This window comes from Crinia signifera, chromosome 8 (assembly GCF_055691185.1).
Source record: "Crinia signifera chromosome 8, ASM5569118v1, whole genome shotgun sequence".
Classification (NCBI taxonomy): domain Eukaryota; kingdom Metazoa; phylum Chordata; class Amphibia; order Anura; family Myobatrachidae; genus Crinia; species Crinia signifera.
Window position 1 is genome coordinate 11,389,785 of NC_139224.1, and position 21,649 is coordinate 11,411,433.

At 48.6% G+C, this 21,649-nt stretch overlaps 1 protein-coding gene across 1 annotated transcript; it reads left to right on the forward strand.

Annotated features, from left to right (window-relative positions):
* Positions 1-921: 921 nt before the first annotated feature.
* CRBN (cereblon) lies at positions 922-21,648 on the forward strand. The gene is made up of 11 exons (XM_083155756.1): positions 922-1,078; positions 4,175-4,278; positions 5,667-5,869; positions 5,959-6,108; positions 6,859-7,024; positions 17,240-17,302; positions 17,829-17,913; positions 18,167-18,282; positions 18,934-18,998; positions 19,526-19,657; positions 20,730-21,648. Exons 1-11 carry the CDS (start codon positions 1,009-1,011, stop codon positions 20,914-20,916), a joined length of 1,341 nt encoding a protein of 446 aa, XP_083011882.1. The 5' UTR covers positions 922-1,008; the 3' UTR covers positions 20,917-21,648.
* The last annotated feature ends 1 nt before the right edge of the window (position 21,649 follows it).

Below are 21,649 nucleotides of genomic sequence, written 5' to 3' on the forward strand. Positions count from 1 at the left end.
ATCCCAGAGATACCCGACACCAGTCGCGCCTGTACCAGAGATGCCCCCACCGCCAGTCACACCTATCCCAGAGATGCCCCCACCGCCAGTCACACCTATCCCTGAGATGCCCCCGCGCCAGTCACACCTATCCCTGAGATGCCCCCACCACCTGTCGTGCCTATCCCAGGGATGCCCCCACCGCCAGTCACACCTATCCCAGAGATGCCCCCACCGCCAGTCACACCTATCCCTGAGATGCCCCCGCCGCTAGGTCGACACCACTTAGGTCGCCATGCATTGGGTCAAACACTGAAGATGGACAGGCCTTAGGTTGACATCTGAAATAGGTCGACATGGCTAAGGTTGACAGTGTTGGAAGTATTAGGTCAATAATGGTCAGTCAAATGGTCGACATGGGCCACGTCAAAGTGTACCGTGTCCCCTCGCATGACTCGCCATGATTGGGGCACAGATACGGCATGAAATATCACCTGTCGGCACATGTCGGCACAAACAAAACGTGAAAAACTAATGTCGACCTTTTGACTGTCAACCCCCCATTGTCGACCTTCCAACCCTGTTGATTTTAGCCATGTCTACCTGGGTGTCAACCTAAGACTCAAGGGGCGGGCTGGGGTCGGGTCAATGGGTAGGTCAAGGGGGGAATCTCAACACAAAGTAAGGTAACCCTAACACGCCTGCAGACTCTCATGCTGGGACTTTTAGTACCACCAGTGGCCCACCTCTGCCTGTCACAAACACACACATACGGACACCCCTCCTGGCTCGACAAAACTGAAGGGATCGATTCTAGACACTACCCTCCTCCTCGGCTCTCAGGTAGCTCCGGGGTCACCATGGAAACCAGACTCCGTGAGCGAACATAAAGCACCGCCGTCCGGCTCCGCCCAGGGGCGTGTCCCAGTAATGAAGGCACTGTCAAGGCACGGAATGGCAGGGGGTGTGTCCGAGGTGGTCACGTGGCTTCCACCGTCGGCTCCCGGCTTGCACTGCGGGTAAACAGGAATGGCGGAGGAGGAAGGAGAGGACGATCCTGTTATCAATAACATGGGGAACCATCTGCAGCTCATCCCGGGTAATGACCTCACTGCTGGGGGCGTTTCCCTGCCCTCATGCCCCCACAGCGCACTCCTGCTAGTGCACAGGTGTCATTATTACCCCCTCCTTTATATAGTGCCCCTTTCCCATAATACCCCCACACACAGGGCATTCCTGCCAGAGCACATGTGTCATTATTACTCCCTACTCATAATACCCCCACACAGGGCACTCCTCCTAGAGCACAGGTATATATAAATAATGCCCTCCATTATATAGTGCCTCCTTCCCATTATACGACCATACAGGGTGCTCCTGCTACAGCACAGGTGTCATTATTATCCCCTATCCATAATACCCCCACACAGGGCACTCTTACCAGAGCACAGGTGTCATTGTCACCCCCTCCTTTATATAGCGCACCATTCCCATAATACCCCCACACAGGGTGCTCCTGCTACAGCACAGGTGTCATTATTACCCCCTCCTTTATATACTGCCCTGTACCATAATACCACCAGACAGGGTGCTCCTGCTACAGCACAGGTGTCATTATTACCCCCTCCTTTATATAGTGCCCTTTTCCCATAATACCCCCGCTCCCTCACACACACACACACACACACACGGCAATACTACAAGAGCACATGTGTCATTATTGCCCCTACCCATATTATCCCCAGACAGGGCACTTCTGCTAGAGCACAGGTGTCATTATTATCCTCTCCTTTATATACTGTCCTGTCCCATAATACCGCCATACAGGGTGCTCCTGCTACAGCACAGGTTTCATTATTACCCCTTCCTTTATGTAGTGCTCCCTTCCCATAATACCCCCACACAGGGTGCTCTTACCAGTGCACAGGTGTCATTATTACCCCCTCCTTTATATACTGCCCTGTACCATAATACCCCCACACAGGGTGCTCCTTCTACAGCACAGGTGTCATTATTACCCCCTCCTCCTTTATATACTGTACTGTCCCATAATACCACCACACAGGGTGCTCCTGCTACAGCACAGGTTTAATTATTACCCCCTCCTTTATATAGATACAAAGTAGGTTGCCCAGCTTAGCAAAGCACTCCAGAAGTGACCATGTAAAGAAGCATTTGATTACCACCTCACACAAAGCATAAGATACAGAATGATACTGTCCTTTATTATATGGAGTTCCAAAATCGTCCTCTCAATAGATCCTTTGTCATGAATAACTGCAATTAAAGTCTCCTGTCTCATAAGATGGGGGGGACCAGAAAGAGGCAGTTAGTGCAAATCAATTATAATAAAATCAGATGCGTTTTATATGTTAGACTTTCACCAAACATGAATGATACAGCATATAAGCAAAGTGCCGTGGCAATGCTGCTGACAGGTGAAATAGTCCTGGGATGGAATAAGTCCAGCTGGAGGTCTGGATACAGCAGCCGTTCTCCAGGAATGGTGACCTGACAGCAGATGAGACGCCGGGATGAAGGTCATGGTTTGAGCCATTGTGGATCACATTGTTATAAATGACAGTATCATTCTGTATATTAGCCTATGTACGAGGTGGTGATTATATGCTGCAAACATGGTCACTTCTGGGGCGCTTTGTTACGCTGTGCAACCTACTTTTTATCACTACTTATCTGGATGTCATTGTATTTGGCACTAGCTTATTAAGCTGCACCTGCTTATACGCACTTTGTCCTGAAACTTTACCACTATGTACACTCCTGCTAGAGCACAGGTGTTATTATTCCCCATTCCTTTATATAGTGCCCCTATCCCATATCACTCCCACACAGGGTACTCCTGCTAGAGCACAGGTGTCATCACCCCCCCCCTCCTTTATCTAGTGCCCTCATCCCATAATACCCCACACAGGGAAGTCCTGCTAGAGCACAGGTGTAATTATTATCCCTACCTTTATATTGTACCCCCTTCCCACAATACCCCCACACAGGGCACTCCTGCTAAGCAGAGATGTCAGCAAGGTGACATTATTGGCCCCACGTTTCTATTGTGTACCCCATTCCATTATACCCCACACAGGGCACTCCTGCTAGAGCACAGGTGATAGTGGTATAATGCCTCTTATCTACAACACCACACACAGGTGGGACAGCCAGGCGTGCTTAGCTATTACCACCCATGTGCTGTGCCAACTCTTAGCTATACATTAAAGAGCCTCTGCCAGCTATACATGGGCGTAGACCATCAGCCGTCATGCAAATGTTGCTATCCACTCACCCAAAGCCTACAACCTAGTGTTAGCGACCGGGCCTTACAGTGTATATTCTTATGCTATTGGCTGTCCACCTCTATGTAGGTAACAGCTGTCCTCTAAGCCCATTGGACAGGTGGCAGATTGCAGGTCAAATGTCTATGTACTGTTTAAACTGAAAGAGCACATGTTTTCTAGCACGTTTGTACAGAAGGTAAACCATCTCAGTATAGGCTGTTGGTGACCAAATATCACTATCAGTGGAACAGTAGTGGTTTCATTTGTTCTTCCACCCCAAAACCCTGTCAGCTGCCATTAGCTGATTGGCTGATAGGGTTGTCAGTAGCCTGGGCAGCTATTGCAGGGAATGGGGCGAGAGAGAGACATGACTGCAGAGACAGCATGGACACACCCATACACCTATATATATGAATATACTGGGGAGGCGGAGCCACCATCATGTAGGAGGAGCCACTACCCTCTGTAATATGATTATGTATTTTATAGACCATGTACATGAAGGAGGAGTGAGCTGCTGCAGGATTTGACTATTGATTGAAACCCCTTGTTTGTGAATGAGCAGTAGTAGGCTAGACAGGATGAATGGGCTCCTGTGTTTCTCATGCCAAAAAATCAGCAGCACAATTCACCAGGCTGTGATGACGCATGAGAAACTACTAGGGGTGTATTTACTAGGGATGAGGTCATTAGGTCGACCATCAAAAGGTTGGCCAATATTGGTCGACACATGAATTTATTTTCCTTTTTTAAACTGACTTTCTTTACCATCCCAGTGGGCACATCTGAAGAATATAATAGTGTGCCCAGCACAGAGAGGCACCACGCCTGCATGCGGGGGGGTGCGGTACACTTCTACGTTGTCCGTCTCGACACATGTGTAACGTGTATCTTTTTCTTGACAGAGAGTGAAGAAGATGATGAAATGGAGATGGAGGACCCTGATGCGGGAGACACTGAATCACCGAATATCATCAATTTTGACACCAGTTTGCCAACATCTCATGCCGTGCGTAAGAGAGAGGGTTCCGCTACAGCATCGATAGAACACAGATCTTAATATACTGTATAAGGAATAACTCCACCCACCCGCGGCATCTGATGCTTATCAGTGCTGCACCAGGGGCCCATATTGTGGGCGCTCCATTCTGATTAAACAGGCCGAGCGGGGTGATAATCCGGGACGGCCGCGTGTGGCCCATAGGGGACCCTGGCACATGGATATTGGGCGCTAGTGCCACATTCCATTAAACTCCTCCCTATAATACAACCTAGAATGAAGTTGCTGGCTGCGTAGTGTGTAGGTCACCTAGAACAGTGACTTCAGTCAGCCTGACTCGCCCAGGGTGGTTTATTATTTCCCTTTATTTATAAACCTCCCACCAATTATATGTGGGGAGGGGGTCACTATGAAACAAACTAGCTAAAAAAATGGGCAAAACCATGCTGCACTGCAGGTGGGGCAGATGCAACATTAGCAGAGAGAGAGCAAGATTTGGGTGGGGTTTGTCCAAGCCGAATTAAAATTGCAGTGTAAAAAATAATAAATAAAACATTTAAGGGCTACCTGCAAAAGCAGCCAGTATTTACCCTGCACAGAAAATAAATAACCCACCCAAATATAACTCTCCACATGTTACGTTACCTCTCTGTCTGGTCCTTATTCAGGTCCACAGGTGACGCTGTGAAATTTGCAGGGTTGCGTGCGGATGAAATGCCGCTCGCACAAAAGCCGCCCCCCCCCCTCGCTCGGCGAATTCCCCCGCATGGCTGCAAATGGATGTTTGGGCGCCAAATAATTAGATGGTCGGAGACACTCGTTGGCAGGCATGTCCAAACTGTGGCCCTCCAGCTGTTTTGAAACTACACATCCCAGCATACCTTGCTATAGTTATAGCATTGCCTAATAGCAAAACTGTGGCAAGCCATGATGGGACTTGTAGTTTCATAACAGCTGGAGGGCCATAGTTTGGACATGCCTGCTCTTTGGTGTCTTAGCTTTGCGTGCTCCCTGTATGGAAACAGGGTGGGCAGCTGACATTTGTTGATGTTAGCTGCATGCCCCGGGACCTGCGTCACTGCCTAATTTCCATGGGAGCGCCCATGAAACGTTGGACGTTCCCATGGGCGCATCCTGGTGCCCCCGCTTGCACTGCTAGGTGTGAACAGGACGGCAGACTTGCAGTTCGCAGTGCCGGCTCGAACCCAGTGTATGCACATGGGCATAAGGAAAACATCGCTGCCCCGTGCGGTGGAGTGTATGTATCAGAATAAGGCCCTCGATCTGTTATTACCCAGTGCTGTCTCATTACTGTCTGTTCTCATTTGTATAGTGTTGCATTATATCAGTAATTGTGACTGCAGTAACACTCGCTGCTTGATGCTTTGTGTGCGTAGTACTTGGGGATCGATATGGAGGAGTTCCACGGAAGGACCCTGCACGATGAGGACAGCTGCCAGCTGATCCCGGTGTTACCCCACATCCAGGTGATGCTTATTCCCGGTCAGACGCTGCCGCTGCACCTGTCCCGACCACAGGAGGTCAGTATGGTGCGCGGCCTCATCCAGAGGGACAGAACGTTTGCTGTGCTGGCCTACAGGTAGGTGAGGAGGTTACAGGTGACCGTCAGAGTCCCGGGCTCAGGTGAGAGGTCTATAACACCAATACGCCTTTCTGTACATTGTACAGCGATTCTGTCCGGAGAGAAGCTCACTTTGGGACAACGGCTGAAATCTACGCTTACCGAGAGGAGCAGGAATATGGGATTGAGACGGTAAAAGTTAAAGCTGTTGGGCGGCAGCGATTCCAAGTGCTGGAAACAAGAACTCAGACAGATGGGTGAGAGGGGGAATTGTGGAGGAGTAATTACCAGTGACTGCCCATATACTGCATCCTTCCCAGGCTTGGCTCCTGTTTGGGCTGTATTTGCCCGGTGTATCAGACTGTAGGAGACACCAGATGATTCTTCAGCCCTTCCACTCGAGACTTCGTAGCGACGACCATCTTTGTATCTTTTCCCTTAAAATGCATATTATTTCCAAAACAGAGCCAATGGGACACACAGACAGCTTCTGCTGATTAAAATATGTGACATACCTATATTCAGTGTGTGACTGCTGCTGTGGAACACAGAATATAGGGCCTACTGTAATTCAGACCTGAACGCAGGACACATGGACAAAACCATTGCTGCGCTGCAGGTGGGCAGATGTAACGTGCAGAGAGACGTGTGTGAGTTATTTTGGTAAATACTGGCTGCTTTAGTCTAACACTGCAATTTAGATTTAAGTTTTTACACACCCCACCCAAATCTAACTGTGTGCACCTGTTACATCTTCCCCGCCTGCAGTCAGCATGGTTTTGCCCATTTTGAGAACAAATTTGCCCTGAATTAGGACTATAGGCATGCTGCATATCATTTTAATCAGCAGAAGCTGTTTGTGCACCATATTCTCTCTATTTCGCAAACAAGACGCATTTTAATGAGAAAAGACGACAATATTCTAATTTGTACCTTAAGCGCACTGTAGTTACTATACAGCAGCTTCTGCAGCTCAGCTGCTAGATGTGCCCTCTTATACTTCACAGGATCCAGGTGGCTCGGGTACAGATCCTACCAGAGCGGGTTCTCCCGTGTCCTTTGACATCTGTTCAGCTGGACTCTCATAGAGGACATCATGTGTTCCTACCACGTAACTCAGTCATTGGACGGAGCCCCCAGAGTCCCTGCCAGTGGCTGCACAGATATCATAGGGTAAGCAAAGGGAAGTATGTGTACCTTCTGTCATCTATCTATATGTCTAGTGTCCGTGAGACTCCGGAACACTGCCATCTGCTGGCAAAAAGTGAAACGACCTCTTTCTCGCACAAACACAGAAGGTAGCAGACTAGCTTTCGAAGCTTTTGCTTTGAGCGGGCTTACTAGTCAGTGTATAAGGAGATAGCTTGTTAATGATAGAGGGAAGATTTCCTGGCCAGTGTCATTTACAGGAAGTTCAAAAAGTCCCTCCCCAGTGACTGTTACGTAGGTCTCCTTGCAAAGAATGATGCTTAGTACGTACATATAATCATTTGTACACACTATTTACATGACATAAGAGAATTTGTTATATACTTTTCTGCATCCCCCCCAATGAGATCTGTAGCCAGAGGCCGCGCTTAGTACGGAGGGACTTTTTAAACTCCCTGTATTTGGCACCTGATTGGATGACACTTGTAACTTCAAATGCTGCTTCACTACACAGCTTCCTTTGCAAAGGTTTATGCTGCTTTCCCATTGCCTACACAGGTAAAGACCCGTTTTTTTAAAACTGGTCTTTAAACGTGTAAGCGCCATAAAGCCCCTTTCCCACTGCAGTTTTTAAACGGTAAATTACAGTTTAAAAGCCGTTTTTGTCCCATTCCCACTTACCCGTTTAAAATGATAGTAAAGAAGGAGGGGGGGGGTTTAAAAAAAAAACCGACGTGGGGTCCCCCCCCCACTGCCGTAACCAGCACCAGGCTGAAAGAGCCGGGGCTGGTATTAAAAAATCAGGAAACCCGACAAATAGGGGTTCCCTGATTTTTTTTTTTTAAAACCAGCCCCAGGTCCGGGGCTGGTTCCCAAAATACAGGGGACAAAATGACTAGGGGTCCCCCGTATTTTAAGAACCAGCCCCAGGCCAAACCAGCCAGCAGGGTAATGCCACAGCCGGGGGACACTTATGATATAAGTTCCCGCGGCCAAAGCATTCATCCCTACTGACCAGTCAGCCTGGCCAGGGGCCCTGGGGGAGTGGGGACCCCCCCAATGAAGGGGTCCCCCACCTCCAGGACTTACCTGACCAGGCTGAAGCCTGGTGCTGTCCCCGATGCCCCTGGGCGGTGGGCATCGGGCTGATGGAATGGTGTAAAAAAATAGAATAAGAACTATTGTCTTTTACTGTGGAACTATGAGTCCCAGCAAGCCTCCCCCGCAGGCTGGGACTTGGAGAACCACAAGTCCCAGCCTGCGGGGCATTAAAGGGCCCGCTGGCACTTGTAGTTCCACAGTAAAAGAAATAGTTAAATGAACACACGTGAAAAATAAAAGTTTAATACATCCATTACACAAACACACTGATACTTACCTATCTTGAGCCCGTAGGTAGCCTTCAGTCGGTGTCGGCATCCTCCTCCGGTGTCGGTGTCCGGTTCCGACGCAATCCATAGGTGTAGCTGTGGAAGGAAACTAAGTGTCCTCCGGCGAAGATCACGTCCTCTTCTTTCCATGTAGCATCCCCGGGACTTGGCAAAATAACAAACCAGCTTAACGCGAAACCCACGGACTGTGAGCAGGAGCCGCACGGTGTTTGTTTACACCGTGCGGCTCCTGCTCACAGTCCGTGGGTTTCGCGTTAAGCCGGTTTGTTATTTTGCCAAGTCCCGGGGATGCTACATGGAAAGAAGAGGACGTGATCTTCGCCGGAGGACACTTGTAAGTATAGTTTCCTTCCACAGCTACACCTATGGATTGCGCCGGAACTGGACTCCGACACCGGAGGAGGATGCCGACACCGGATGCCGACACCGACTGAAGGCTACCTACGGGCTCAAGATAGGTAAGTATCAGTGTGTTTGTGTAATGGATGTATTAAACTTTTATTTTTCACGTGTGTTCATTTAACTATTTCTTTTACTGTGGAACTACAAGTGCCAGCGGGCCCTTTAATGCCCCGCAGGCTGGGACTTGCGGGGGAGGCTTGCTGGGACTCATAGTTCCACAGTAAAAGACAATAGTTTTTATTCTATTTTTTTACACCATTCCATCAGCCCAATGCCCAGGGGCATCGGGGACAGCACCAGGCTTCAGCCTGGTCAGGTAAGTCCTGGAGGGGGGGACCCCTTCATTGGGGGGTCCCCACTCCCCCAGGGCCCCTGGCCAGGCTGACTAGTCAGTAGGGATGAATGCTTTGGCCGCGGGAACTTATATCATAAGTGTTCCCTGGCTGTGGCATTACCCTGCTGGCTGGTTTGGCCTGGGGCCGGTTCTTAAAATACAATTAAAGAGAATTTACTTGTGTTCAATGCGCACCAATTGTAAATGGCTGCCTGCTATTTTCCCATGGGAGGGATACCGTCCTCCTTTTGACTGTTAAACTGGTATATATGGATATGGGATAGCTTGGCGCACATTTACAAATAAAATGTGAGTTGTTTAAAATTTTTTTAAAAACAACATTTATTGAATAAAATACATACATATAACACTTGGACACTTCTAAAAACACTGGGATACAATACAGATAATTAGACCTCACCCTGATGGTTCTTTGCGGTGGGCTCTCTCTTATAGAAATAAGACCTGCGGCACCACCGCAGGAGGCTTGAGGGTAAGGGTCCCAGGTCGAAAAGTGCAAATGCGTCCTTTCACAAAGTGTCCAGGTGCCAGTAAAGTGCAAGTGCACTAGCAGTTAGTTCAGCGACCTGGGACCCTTACCCTCAAGCCTCCTGCGGTGGTGCCGCAGGTCTTATTTCTATAAGAGAGAGCCCACCGCAAAGAACCATCAGGGTGAGGTCTAATTATCTGTATTGTATCCCAGTGTTTTTAGAAGTGTCCAAGTGTTATATGTATGTATTTTATTCAATAAATGTTGTTTTTAAAAAATTTTTAAACAACTGACATTTTATTTGTAAATGTGCGCCAAGCTATCCCATATCCATATATACCGGTTCTTAAAATACGAGGGACCCCTAGTCATTTTGACCCCCGTATTTTGGGAACCAGCCCCGGACCTGGAGCCTGGGGCTGGTTTTAAAAAATCAGCGAAGCCCTATTTGTTGGGTTTCCTGATTTTTTAATACCAGCCCGGCTCTTTCAGCCTGGTGCTGGTTACGGCAGTGGGGGGGGGGACCCCATGCCGTTTTTTTTTTTTTAACGGGTAACAAGTGTGTAGCTAGGTTCCACGGTGCCCGGAGCAAGAGCATGTTTTGCGCCCCCCCCCCCCCCATTTGTAGTAGGTGGGACCCCCCCAATTTGTAGTAGGTGGGACACCCCCCCCCCCCCCCCCCCCATCCCTAGGCAGACATATTAGACATATTCAGAATCTGAGGGGGGTTTGGGGGATCTGAATATGTGACATCTCTGCTTATGGGGGTTGAGCTGGAAGGGGATCTGACTTATAACAGTGAGTCTAATGAGACATGCAGTAACAGTCACAGACCCCCCCCCCCCCCCCACACACCCATAAGCAGGCATGTGTCACATATTCACAGATCCCCTCCAGCACAGCCTAGGCAGACATGCAGGGAAATTTACTCCCCCACACCTGCCAGTGTATGGATCAATAATTATGCCCAGGTACACAGTGCCAGACCAGTGCTGGCTGCCCCAGCCCCCACTCACTTCAGAAAGCCCGTCCACGGCGCTGCTGTTGTGCTCCTCGGTCTCTCTCCCCTCTCAGGCTGTAGTTTCACTTTCGACATCAGCCTGAGAGGTGCTCCCCCTGCCTGCCAGCGGCTGAATCTCTACCTCAGGCAGCCGCAGCAGCAGGGAGAAGGAAGACAGAGCAGGGAGCTAACTCGCCGCGCAGACTGATGCCGGGCACGGACGAGCAGGGCGGGGGAGCCGGCGGCAGAGCTCCGGCGCCAGGTGACATGTTGGCGCCTGGAGCTGGTGCTCCGCCGGCTCCACCCTAGCTACGCCTCTGTTTCCCACTGCCAAAAAAACAGCTTTTAAACGGGTAAAACTCTGCTTTTTACCTGTTTAAAAAAAACCCTCTATTTCTTCTACGATCCCCATGGCAGCCATACATTGGGATATTCCCTTCCCCCCACTAGAACAGACAGGATTGGTTTATCTTGGGACCGCCCACCTTGGGTATAATGGACCCCTCCTCCACTCTCCCCTGTTTTGTTTAAACAGGGTTACCTCGGATCAGCACGGAGCTGAATGGGGTGGCTCCCCGGGGAGAAGAAGGTGCAGGAGGCCAGCGGTATTCGTCTCCTTGCACGCTGTATCCTGCCATGGCAGTTACCTGTTCTAGCATCGAGGCACAGCTAATGGTGTCCGGAGGAAACAGGTATGCAGGGGAGACAGTGCGACAGCCCCGCTGGAAAGCCGCGGCTACACGCGCTAGAAGTTAAGGCAGAAGGGGCGGAAGTGCCGGTAACGCGTCACTTCCACTCACAGACGCTGGAGGTGCGTCTCTGAATTCAGTCCCACCGGAAACGCTGGGCGGTGAATTTGGTTCCGCTCGGCCGTCCTGAAGGCGTAGGACCGACAGGGAACAGTTAAATAGCCGGCAATGGCTCTTGTTATGGCGTCAGTTGTGCTGGAGTGTTTGCATGCTGTTTTGGAAAATGCTGCAGTGTTTACCATGGAAGCGCCTTCTCCCCAGAAGCCAGATGATGCCCCAGTGAGGTAAGCCCTTTGGTTTTGGGCATCAGTATTGTTTGTTTCTGAGTTAGATATTGAGTGTAGTTTCTCTGCATTTTAGTGCGCCTGTCTCTCCTGTACACAAGAAGAGGACAGCAAAGAAAAAGTTTACAGAAGCGGTGTGCATGACATGTGATCAGACCTTTGCTTCAAGTCAGAAGAAATCAGTGTGTGATTTGTGTAAAATGGCACAGTCTAAAGTGGCTAAAAAGCCAGAACAGTCTGAAATGCTTAAAGAGTTAATGGCATGGATGAAACAGAATTTTGTCTCTAAGAATGAATTTGCACAGTCAATCAACTAAAAGGTCTAGAGTGCAAGCTGAGTTTACACCAGAGGAAGATTCATCTGATGAGTATGAATGTGAAGCTAAGGAGTCGTCAGAAGAGTCTGGTGAACTAGAAGATGTCAGATCATTTAATTTAGAGCTTGTAGAAAACCTGCTGAAAAATATATACAAAGCCATGAATTTCAGGGAAGCGGCCTCCACCTCGGAAACCAGAGACCCCTTATATGAAGATAGAGATAAAAAAGGGAGAACCTTTCCGGTTAACAAGGTGGTTAGAGATATGATAAACAAAGAGTGGACCAATATCGATAAGAGGTTTACCTTGGGGAATAGGGTAGAAAAAAATGTACCCGTTTAAAGATGAAGAACTACTTTGGTGGTGCACCATGCCCAAGGTAGATGCAGCAGTGGCGGAAATCATATCAAAATCTACTATACCGGTTGAGGATGCTGCGGCATTTAAAGATGCCATGGATAGAAAAATTGAAAATTCTTTCCATAAAGTACACTCAGCTTCCGCAGGCTCCCTGAAGACCAACGTGGCAATGGCTTCTGTAGCTAGGGCTGTTCGACTTTGGGCCTCCAACTTGAGAACGGATGTGGAGGAGAAAATATCAAAGCAATACCTTCTAAAGAACTTAGAAGTTATGCAGAAAGCCATCGATTATATGTGCGAAGCCTCTCTAGACGGTGTGTCCTTTGCAGCCAAGGCTATGGCAGCAGGTGTAACGGGACGAAGAGCTCTGTGGCTTAAGCCTTGGAACGCGGATGCTAATTCAAAGAATAAACTTACAAACTTACCCTTTGAAGGCAAATTCCTCTTCGGTTTCAGATTAGACACTATGATACAGAGGATTTCAGGGGGAAAATCAGTTTGGTTACCTCAAGAAAAAAGGAATCGCTTCAATTTTCCTGCCTCATCTAAACAGGCCTATAGAGAGGCGAAGACTTATCGCCCTGGCAAAACTTATTACAAAAGCGGGAATGCCAATACCTCCAGGCAGTCCTTTCGACAGAATTTTCGTGGCCGATATCAACCAGAGAAAGATTGGGGCCAAAAGGGAAAGTTATGACTATCTTCAGGTGAAGAAGATTGGGGCCAGACTAATGCTGTTCACAGAAAGTTGGAAAAGATGATAAAGGACACCTGGGTGTTGAACATAATTTAGCAAGGCTACTGCATAGAATTCGAGAAAATCCCCACCTATCACAGATTCATGAAATCAAGGATACCAGAACTTTCAGAAGAGAGAAAAGCGCTGTTCTAAAAGATCGATCAACTCCTACAGACGGGGGCCATAGAGATAGTACCAGAGAAGGAACACAGAAAAGGTTTCTATTCAAATCTATTCCTGGTACGGAAACCGAATGGGTCATTCAGAACGATTCTAGATTTAAGGGAGTTGAATGTTTATATAAAACAGATAAAGTTCAAGATGGAGACCTTGAGTTCTATTGTGATGGGGATAAAGAGGGAAGACTACCTCGCATCGATAGATCTAAAGGATGCTTATTACCATATTCCGATCAATCGATGGTACAGAAAATTCCTGAGGTTTTCAGTGGTCAATCACCATTTTCAATTTACTTGTCTACCATTTGGGCTGAAAACTTCACCAAGAGTTTTTACCAAGGTGTTGGTGACAGTGATTGCAGCATTAAGGATGCAGAAGATTCAAGTATGGCCCTACTTGGATGACCTACTCATTGCAGGAGAATCATTAACAGAGGGAAAGACCACTGTGAATATGACCATAGACCTTTTGCAGTATCTAGGTTGGGTCATAAACAAAGAGAAGAGTCAGCTGCTACCTGTACAGAGAATACAGTTTTTGGGAGCTACGATAGACACTTAGCAGTTTTCAATTTCCCTTTCTCCAGAGAGATGCAGAAAGATACAAGAATTAGTCAACCTATTACTACGAAAGGAGAGATTTCCTCTGATTATGGCCACCCAATTGCTAGGTATGATGGCATCAAAATCATTCCTTGGGCGCAATGGAGAATGAGGAAACTCCAATGGCTTCTCATTCCTCTACAAAAGAGAGGGTATGGCGATCAACACCTGATCTCATTACATCAGGAAGTAAAGAAGGATCTACTATGGTGGCTACAAGGGCTAGAATACAGGAAGACCAGCCTAAAAGAACCTGTGTTTCGAATAGTAACCACAGACGCCAGTCTCTTCAGATGGGGCGCCCATATCGAAGGGAGATCAGTCCAGGGTATATGGACGATAGAAGAGGCAAAGAACTCATCGAACATGAGGGAGTTACAAGTGGTATGGGAAGCAATAGATTGTCTGAAAGAAGAAATGGTACTTATGTAGTAACTGGGCTGCCGATTTTGAAATCGGGTCCATCGCATCGCATCGCACCCGACCAAATCGCATGCGATGCGATGCGATGCGATGGACCCGATTTTTCCATAGGATTCAATGTTAAAATGGACTGAGTCCATTTCAACATGGAATTCAATGGGAAAAGGGGTCCTTTTCATACCCCTACTATCCAAGTGGGCATGGAGTTGGATATAAACCTGTGGCGAGCGTAGCGAGCCACCGAGCCCGAAGCGTGGCGAGCGTAGCGAGCCCCGCGAGGGGACACAGAATACCGTCCCCTCGCGGGGCTCGCTTCGCTCGCCACGCTTCGGGCTCGGTGGCTCGCTACGCTCGCCACAGGTTTATATCCAACTCCATGCCCACTTGGATAGTAGGGGTATGAAAAGGACCCCTTTTTCCCATTGAATTCCATGTTAAAATGGACTCAGTCCATTTTAACATTGAATCCTATGGAAAAATCGGGTCATCGCATCGCATCGCATCGTATCGCATCGTATGCGATGCGATGCGATATCGCATCGCATCGCATCTGATTGTATGCCTTAACTTAAGGCATACAATCAAAAAATCGGCAGCCCAGATACTACATAAGTACCGAAGAAATCAGCAATTCCCATCTAAGAATTATGTCGGACAATGTTACCGTGGTTTCCCATATAAACCATCAGGGGGGCACAAGGAGTATAAAACTGATGCGCATGTCCGAAAGGATAATGTGTTGGGCAGAGCGCAACCTAAGATCGATGACAGCGGTGTATATTCCAGGAAGAAGGAATACCCTGGCAGACTTCCTGAGTCGGGAAGTAGTGTCCCCAGGAGAGTTGCAGTTGAACCAGGAAGTATTCTCCCAAATAGAAAGAAGATTTGGCAGCCCAGAAATAGACCTGATGGCAAGCTTTGGGAACAAGAAGGTGAACAGCTTCTTTTCAAAATCATTTCATCCACAGGCCCGAGCAATAGATTTTCTTTCAGTGAAGTGGAACTTCAAACTGGGATACATATTCCCTCCCTTCCCTATGATTGGAAAGGTCCTGAAAAAGATGAGAGAAGACCAGGTAGAGGTGATAGCAATACTACCTTACTGGCCAAGAAGACCGTGGTTCGTCAATGTTCTGAAGATGGCAGTACAAGAACCTTGGCCTCTACCCGACAGAGCGGATCTGCTACACCAGGGTCCGGTTTATCATCCAGAGCCCATGAAATTATCACTAAAGGCATGGAGATTGAACGGAAGATACTGAAACGACATAACCTGTCCCCCCAGGTTATGGAAATGATGCTGAAGGCTAGAAAGGACATCTCGTCTCTAGCGTACTACAAGACCTGGATCAAATTTATTGATTGGGGTCATTTCAGCGGTGACTTTTCCTCCATAACTACGGATAGGGTGCTACAGTTTCTTTACGAAGGTTTCCAGATGGGCCTTGCTCCTGCCACAATTAAATCACAGATATCAGCACTGGGGGTACTGTTAGATAGATCCTTGGCGGAAGAAAAACTTATAAAGAGATTTAACAGGGCTATGAAACGGATTCAGCCACCAGTCAAGGCTATAGTGGCACCGTGGGATCTAAACCTGATGCTTTCAGTCCTAACTAGATGTCCGTTTGAACCCCTAACGGAATGTTCATTGAGACTCTTAACTTGGAAAACAGTATTTTTAGTAGCAGTTACCTCTGCTAGAAGAGTGAGTGAGCTACAAGCTCTGTGGATCGAAGAACCCTATCTGGTTATCTTCCCTGACAGAGTGGTGTTAAGGACTCACCCAGAATTTGTGCCAAAAGTGGTGTCAGCCTTCCACCTCAATCAGGAAATCATTCTGCCCAGTTTATATCCTAAACCTGAGAATGAGGAACAACAAGCCTGGCATACCTTGGATCTTGTCCGAGTGATCTCTATTTATCTGGAAAGAACTAAAGTCTTTAGAGCAACCAAACATCTGTTTGTTATTCCAGAAGGTGTCAGAAAAGGAAAAGAACCTGGAAAGCAGACTATATCGAGATGGATAAGCGAGACTATTGTTACAGCCTACAAACAAGAAGGCAAGAAGGTACCTCCTATTGTACAGGCACATTTAACGCGGGCAGTATCTGTTTCCTGGGCAAATAAGGCCAAGGCGTCGGTGACGGAGATATGTAAAGCGGCTACCTGGTGGTCAGTACACACCTTTGTGAATCACTATGCTCTTGATGTTTCTCTAGCCCACTTTGGGAAGCATGTACTCCAGGAGGCGGTTTCCTGAATGCCTCTTTATAATAAAAGATTATTTTACATGCATATTACCCTCCCGTTTATTGTATTGGGTATGTCCCAATGTATGGCTGCCATGGGGATCGTAGAAGAAAGAGTCGAATTATACTCACCGATAATTCCTTTTTCTTCCTAGAGATCCCATGGCAGCCACTGATTACCCTCCCTTGTGTTTCTGATGTGTTTTCTCTAGGGACCAAGAGACGGAGACACTCAAAAGATGCAGGAGGAGTGGAGGAGGGGTCCATTATACCCAAGGTGGGCGGTCCCAAGAGAAACCAATCCTGTCTGTTCTAGTGGGGGAAGGGAATATCCCAATGTATGGCTGCCATGGGATCTCTAGGAAGAAAAAGGAATTATCGGTGAGTATAATTCGACTCTTTTTAACCGGGTAAAGCAACCTGGAGCATTCCCACTGCAGCTGTACCCAATTAAAAAGGCTAAAAAAACTGCAAATTACCATTTAAGAGCTGCCGTGGGAAAGGGGCATAAGTGTATCATTTCTTCTGGCTCCTAAAATGTTCTGAAATCTGGAAACGTTTTATATAGGTGCACAGGGAGTCCAGATTAGACAGTTTGACAGATTGACATCTGGTTTTGTGCAAATGCCATTGGCAGCTTGTAGCAAGCGAATCATCTTGTTTGAATGATAACAGCTCATGTTCTAATCTTGATTCATGTTTAATGTTCCCACAGAGAAAGTTCTATGGTGCCAATCTGACGTCCTGGCCTTCTTGGCTCTACGCGTTGTACGATGCTGTGAGTATCACTGTGAGAAACGGCATTGGCTGTGTATGTGGGAGCACCGGGGCTCGGTGGAGAGTGAGCTCAGCGAGGGTGGATTTGGCACAAGCGAAACACATACCTCATGGCATTGTGGGAGCTTGTATTCTTCCCAATCATCCCTCTTTCTCAATAATAAAACGCACTCTTATGCCCTGTACACAGTGCAATTCAGGGTCCCTTTAGATTCGATTTGGTCTATATCAGGCATGTCCAACGTTGGCCCTCCAGATGTTGTGAAACTACACATCCCAGCATGCTTTGCCACAGTTTTGCTATAAGAGAATGCTAAAACTATTGCACAGCATGCTGGGATGTGTAGTTTCAAAACATCTGGAGGGCCAACGTTGGACATGCCTGGTCTATATAGTCACATTCAATCCCAATCCGCGGCATCGGATCGAAAGCAGAAATAGACTGTACAGGCAAGTGCCATGCTGCCCAATGCAGTGGTACTTGCCAGTAGTAACCATGGTAACACGAGTATTGTGTCTCTTGCTAGGATTCGCTCATGGAGAGAGTGAAGCGACAGTTACACGAGTGGGATGAGAATCTCCGGGATGACTCTCTGCCAGCCAATCCTATAGGTGAGAGCTGCAGCCTCTCCCATCTCCCCATATATATACTGGAACCTTGCTCTCTCCCTCTTGAGTACATATATATATTTACAGTCTCCTTATAACGCTCTGTTTACACTTCTGCCCTACAACAGTGCAGGTGGAGCTAATTTGGTGTCAGGCCGCATTCACAGAACAGCGGATGACTCCATGTCTTTATGTCTCCGTATCCCAGGCCATCACTGCTCACATTCTTCCTCTTCGTTGTGTTCTTGTTTGTCAGATTTCTCGTACCGCGTGGCCGCATGTCTGCCCATTGACGACGCACTGCGCATTCAGCTGCTGCAGATCGGGAATGCCATCCAACGGCTACGCTGCGAGTTGGACATCATGAGCAAAGTAAGTAATGTCGCTAGCCAGTCCCCAGTTGGTGTACTGGCTGGGGAGGTGCCGCGTGTGTCGCTCTCTCTCTCTGGGGAGGTGCCGCGTGTGTCGCTCTCTCTCTCTGGGGAGGTGCCGCGTGTGTCGCTTTCTCTCTCTGGGGAGGTGCCGCGTGTGTCGCTTTCTCTCTCTGGGGAGGTGCCGCGTGTGTCGCTTTCTCTCTCTGGGGAGGTGCCGCGTGTGTCGCTCTCTCTCTCTGGGGAGGTGCCGCGTGTGTCGCTCTCTCTCTCTCTATCTGGGGAGGTGCCGCGTGTGTCGCTCTCTCTCTCTCTGGGGAGGTGGCGCGTGTGTCGCTCTCTCTCTCTGGGGAGGTGGCGCGTGTGTCGCTCTCTCTCTCTGGGGAGGTGGCGCGTCTGTCGCTCTCTCTCTCTGGGGAGGTGGCGCGTGTGTCGCTCTCTCTCTCTGGGGAGGTGGCGCGTGTGTCGCTCTCTCTCTCTGGGGAGGTGGCGCGAGTGGCGCTCTCTCTCTCTGGGGAGGTGGCGCTCTCTCTCTGGGGAGGTGGCGCGTGTGTCGCTCTCTCTGGGGAGGTGCCGCGTGTGTCGCTCTCTCTCTGGGGAGGTGCCGCTCTCTCGGGGGGTACCGCGTGTGACGCTCTCTCTCTCCTTGTAGTGCACGTCTCTCTGCTGTAAGCACTGTCATGACACCGAGATCACTACCAAGAATGAAATATTCAGGTAAGGGGGATTGCCGTGACCTGGTATGGGGGCACCTGGATGGGGCCATGAGTAAATGTTTTAGGCTGGTGCAGATGCTTCTACCCGTCACATGACCAGGGTGATGTAAGGATGGGTGGAAAGGACAATTTAGATAGAAGCAGAATGGATAATGGAAGAACAGGATTTACCATGTATTATGAATAACTGACCGCCATTCTCCTTATTCCTGCACCCGCTGTTTAGAATTTACTGATTTACTTCACAGAATAGAATGAATTAAAAATACATTGAAGGAAAGTCCCACTAGAGGGATGGAAGCTGTAGTACCAGTAATGGGGGGGGGGGGGGGGGGGGAGTGATTGACATGGTCGGAGGTTGGGGCTGAATGTGCAACCGCAGTGAGGGAAAATCACCAGGAAACCAGGACAGACGTAACTGTACTTGCTTTCATTTTTGAAAATGTAATTGAAGAATGAATGATTTTGATTGGTGAATTACAGCACCATTGTTTTGCATTCATTATATACTTATTCTCCCCATTGCAGTCTCTCCTTGTGTGGCCCCATGGCTGCCTATGTGAACCCCCATGGCTATGTACACGAGACCCTGACAGTCTACAAAGCCTTAAACCTGAGCCTGGTAGGACGCGCCTCTACTGAGAACAGCTGGTTTCCAGGGTGAGTATGGCGGGAGTAGTGACGTGATGTAAGTGTACACTCACCAATCTGCACCAAAATAACATTTGTCATTTGCATAATAAATACAGAGCAGCTGATTGGTTGCCATGGGCCACTTCTCCTCTGGCAGTGCATGGTACTTTATCACCGGCCAATCAGCTCCTGACCAGGCTGGGTTTAAAAAGGTCAGGAGCTGATTGGACGGTGATCAAGTACCAGGCACTTTATCACTTCTCCTCCCTTATCAGTGGACCAAGGGGCGCATTTATCAACATATTGCGATGACGGCGCAGTGGCATTGCATTGCGGTGTTGAAGTACACCGCCTGAATGTAACATTAGAAGGGCGCAGGGACAGGGCTCCGAAAGGAGGCCGTCCCTGCGAAGCCCTGACCTGGAAGCCGGGGGGTCTGTGCATGCGCGGTTATGCACTGCCCCGCTCGGCAGTGCGATCGCGTAGCCACAGGCTACAATGGGTTGTCGCCATCCTAGAATGGCGATAGCCCAGGGATGCGAAGCCGGGCTGTCCGATGTTAATACATCGGGCAGCTTCGCATCCCCCATAGAAACCTATGGGGGATGCGGCCGTCGGCGGTGCAGGGGGGGATCGGAGATCCCTGCCGTGGTTCCCCTTTGATACATTTAGGAGATACTTAATATTTGTGGCTAAACCCCGAAAACGGGTGTTTTCGGGAATTTAGCCGCAAATATGGTTTGATAAATGGGCCCCTAAGAGTGAATCGACATGTACGGAGGTCATTGCAGCATGTATTGGCACCTTACGTAGTAGGTCTCATGGAAGTGATAGAGCTGGTGATTTTTTTTTATTGCCACTTTTGGGGTCAGGAAGGAATGTTTGACCTCTGTGAGGCTGACCGGTCAAAGGTCACACTTGTTTTTTCTCTTCTGGATCAATTTGCATATGTGAAAGGTTGAACTTTATTAATGGCCCAATCAGGAAAGGGGTCAGTGAGTGAACGCAGATACCAAGAGAGTTTCCTGCCTGTATATTTATACCAGTAATGTACTGTCCACACCGTCTCCTATTTACCACCTCTATTCCTCCCCTGCAGGTATGCTTGGACAATTGCACAGTGCAGAGTATGCGGCAGTCACATGGGGTGGAAGTTTTCTGCGGTGCGGAAGGATCTCTCCCCTCAGAGATTTTGGGGCCTGACCCGTTCAGCTCTTCAGCCTCGAATCCCAGTGCCAGAAGATGAGGATGAACGACAAGAACAGTCCCCAATTCTCTGCCTGTGAAGTCAGGAAGTAATCTATGTCACTGCCTGGCTTTGTCTCCCATGGGCTCTGCACCCTCCCCCTGATATCTTGTAGGAAGGTTTTGCCGCCGCAGCCCCTGCATGTGACATCATATCTGTTGGTTAGAGGAAGTTCTGTCCTCCCCTGTCGCGATACAGCAGAGGGTCAGCACGTGCTGCTCTCAGAGACATGAAACATGAACGAGGTGGAAGGAACCCAACCTGTCACTGTATCATAGATGCAGCCCCTCCATCCGTATCTGTGTGCATCACAGGCTTCTATCCTCCATCCAGCCTCTCTCCCCTATCTGTGTGCATCCCAGGCTGCTCTCTTGGTCCAGACCTCTCCACTTCACACCGATCTCTTACTGTCCACTTTATTGATTCTCTACATCCTTTATAAGCAGCCAGCACCAATCATTGCGGTCTTAAGACTGGGCTGGATGCAACATAACTACATATGAGAGATACTCAGTGAGTATATTGACTACTTGTGCAAGGAAAGCCCAGACTTCGGTGTCATTACCACCACGGCCGAGCGGATGAGTGTTCAGAACAGCCGGATCCCTCTATGCCTACAGCACTCTCCCCGCAACACTGGCTCCTGCGCCTGCAGGGGGCGATAGTCTCGTAAACTCTGTTTCTCTGTTCAATGAGAAGTGAATATTGCACTGCAAGAATATCAATGTATAGAATATAACAAATCTTAGAACTAAAAAAAAGGTATGAATCAC

What these genes read in the sequence shown, in the direction of transcription:
- CRBN (XM_083155756.1), top strand. Translation starts at nt 1,009, where the DNA reads ATGGCGGAGGAGGAAGGAGAGGACGATCCTGTTATCAATAACATGGGG. An exon ending in ACAAGAACTCAGACAGATGG is followed by an intron (nt 6,109 to 6,858) that starts GTGAGAGGGGGA and finishes TATACTTCACAG; the next exon opens with GATCCAGGTGGCTCGGGTAC. An exon ending in TCTGCCAGCCAATCCTATAG is followed by an intron (nt 17,914 to 18,166) that starts GTGAGAGCTGCA and finishes CTTGTTTGTCAG; the next exon opens with ATTTCTCGTACCGCGTGGCC.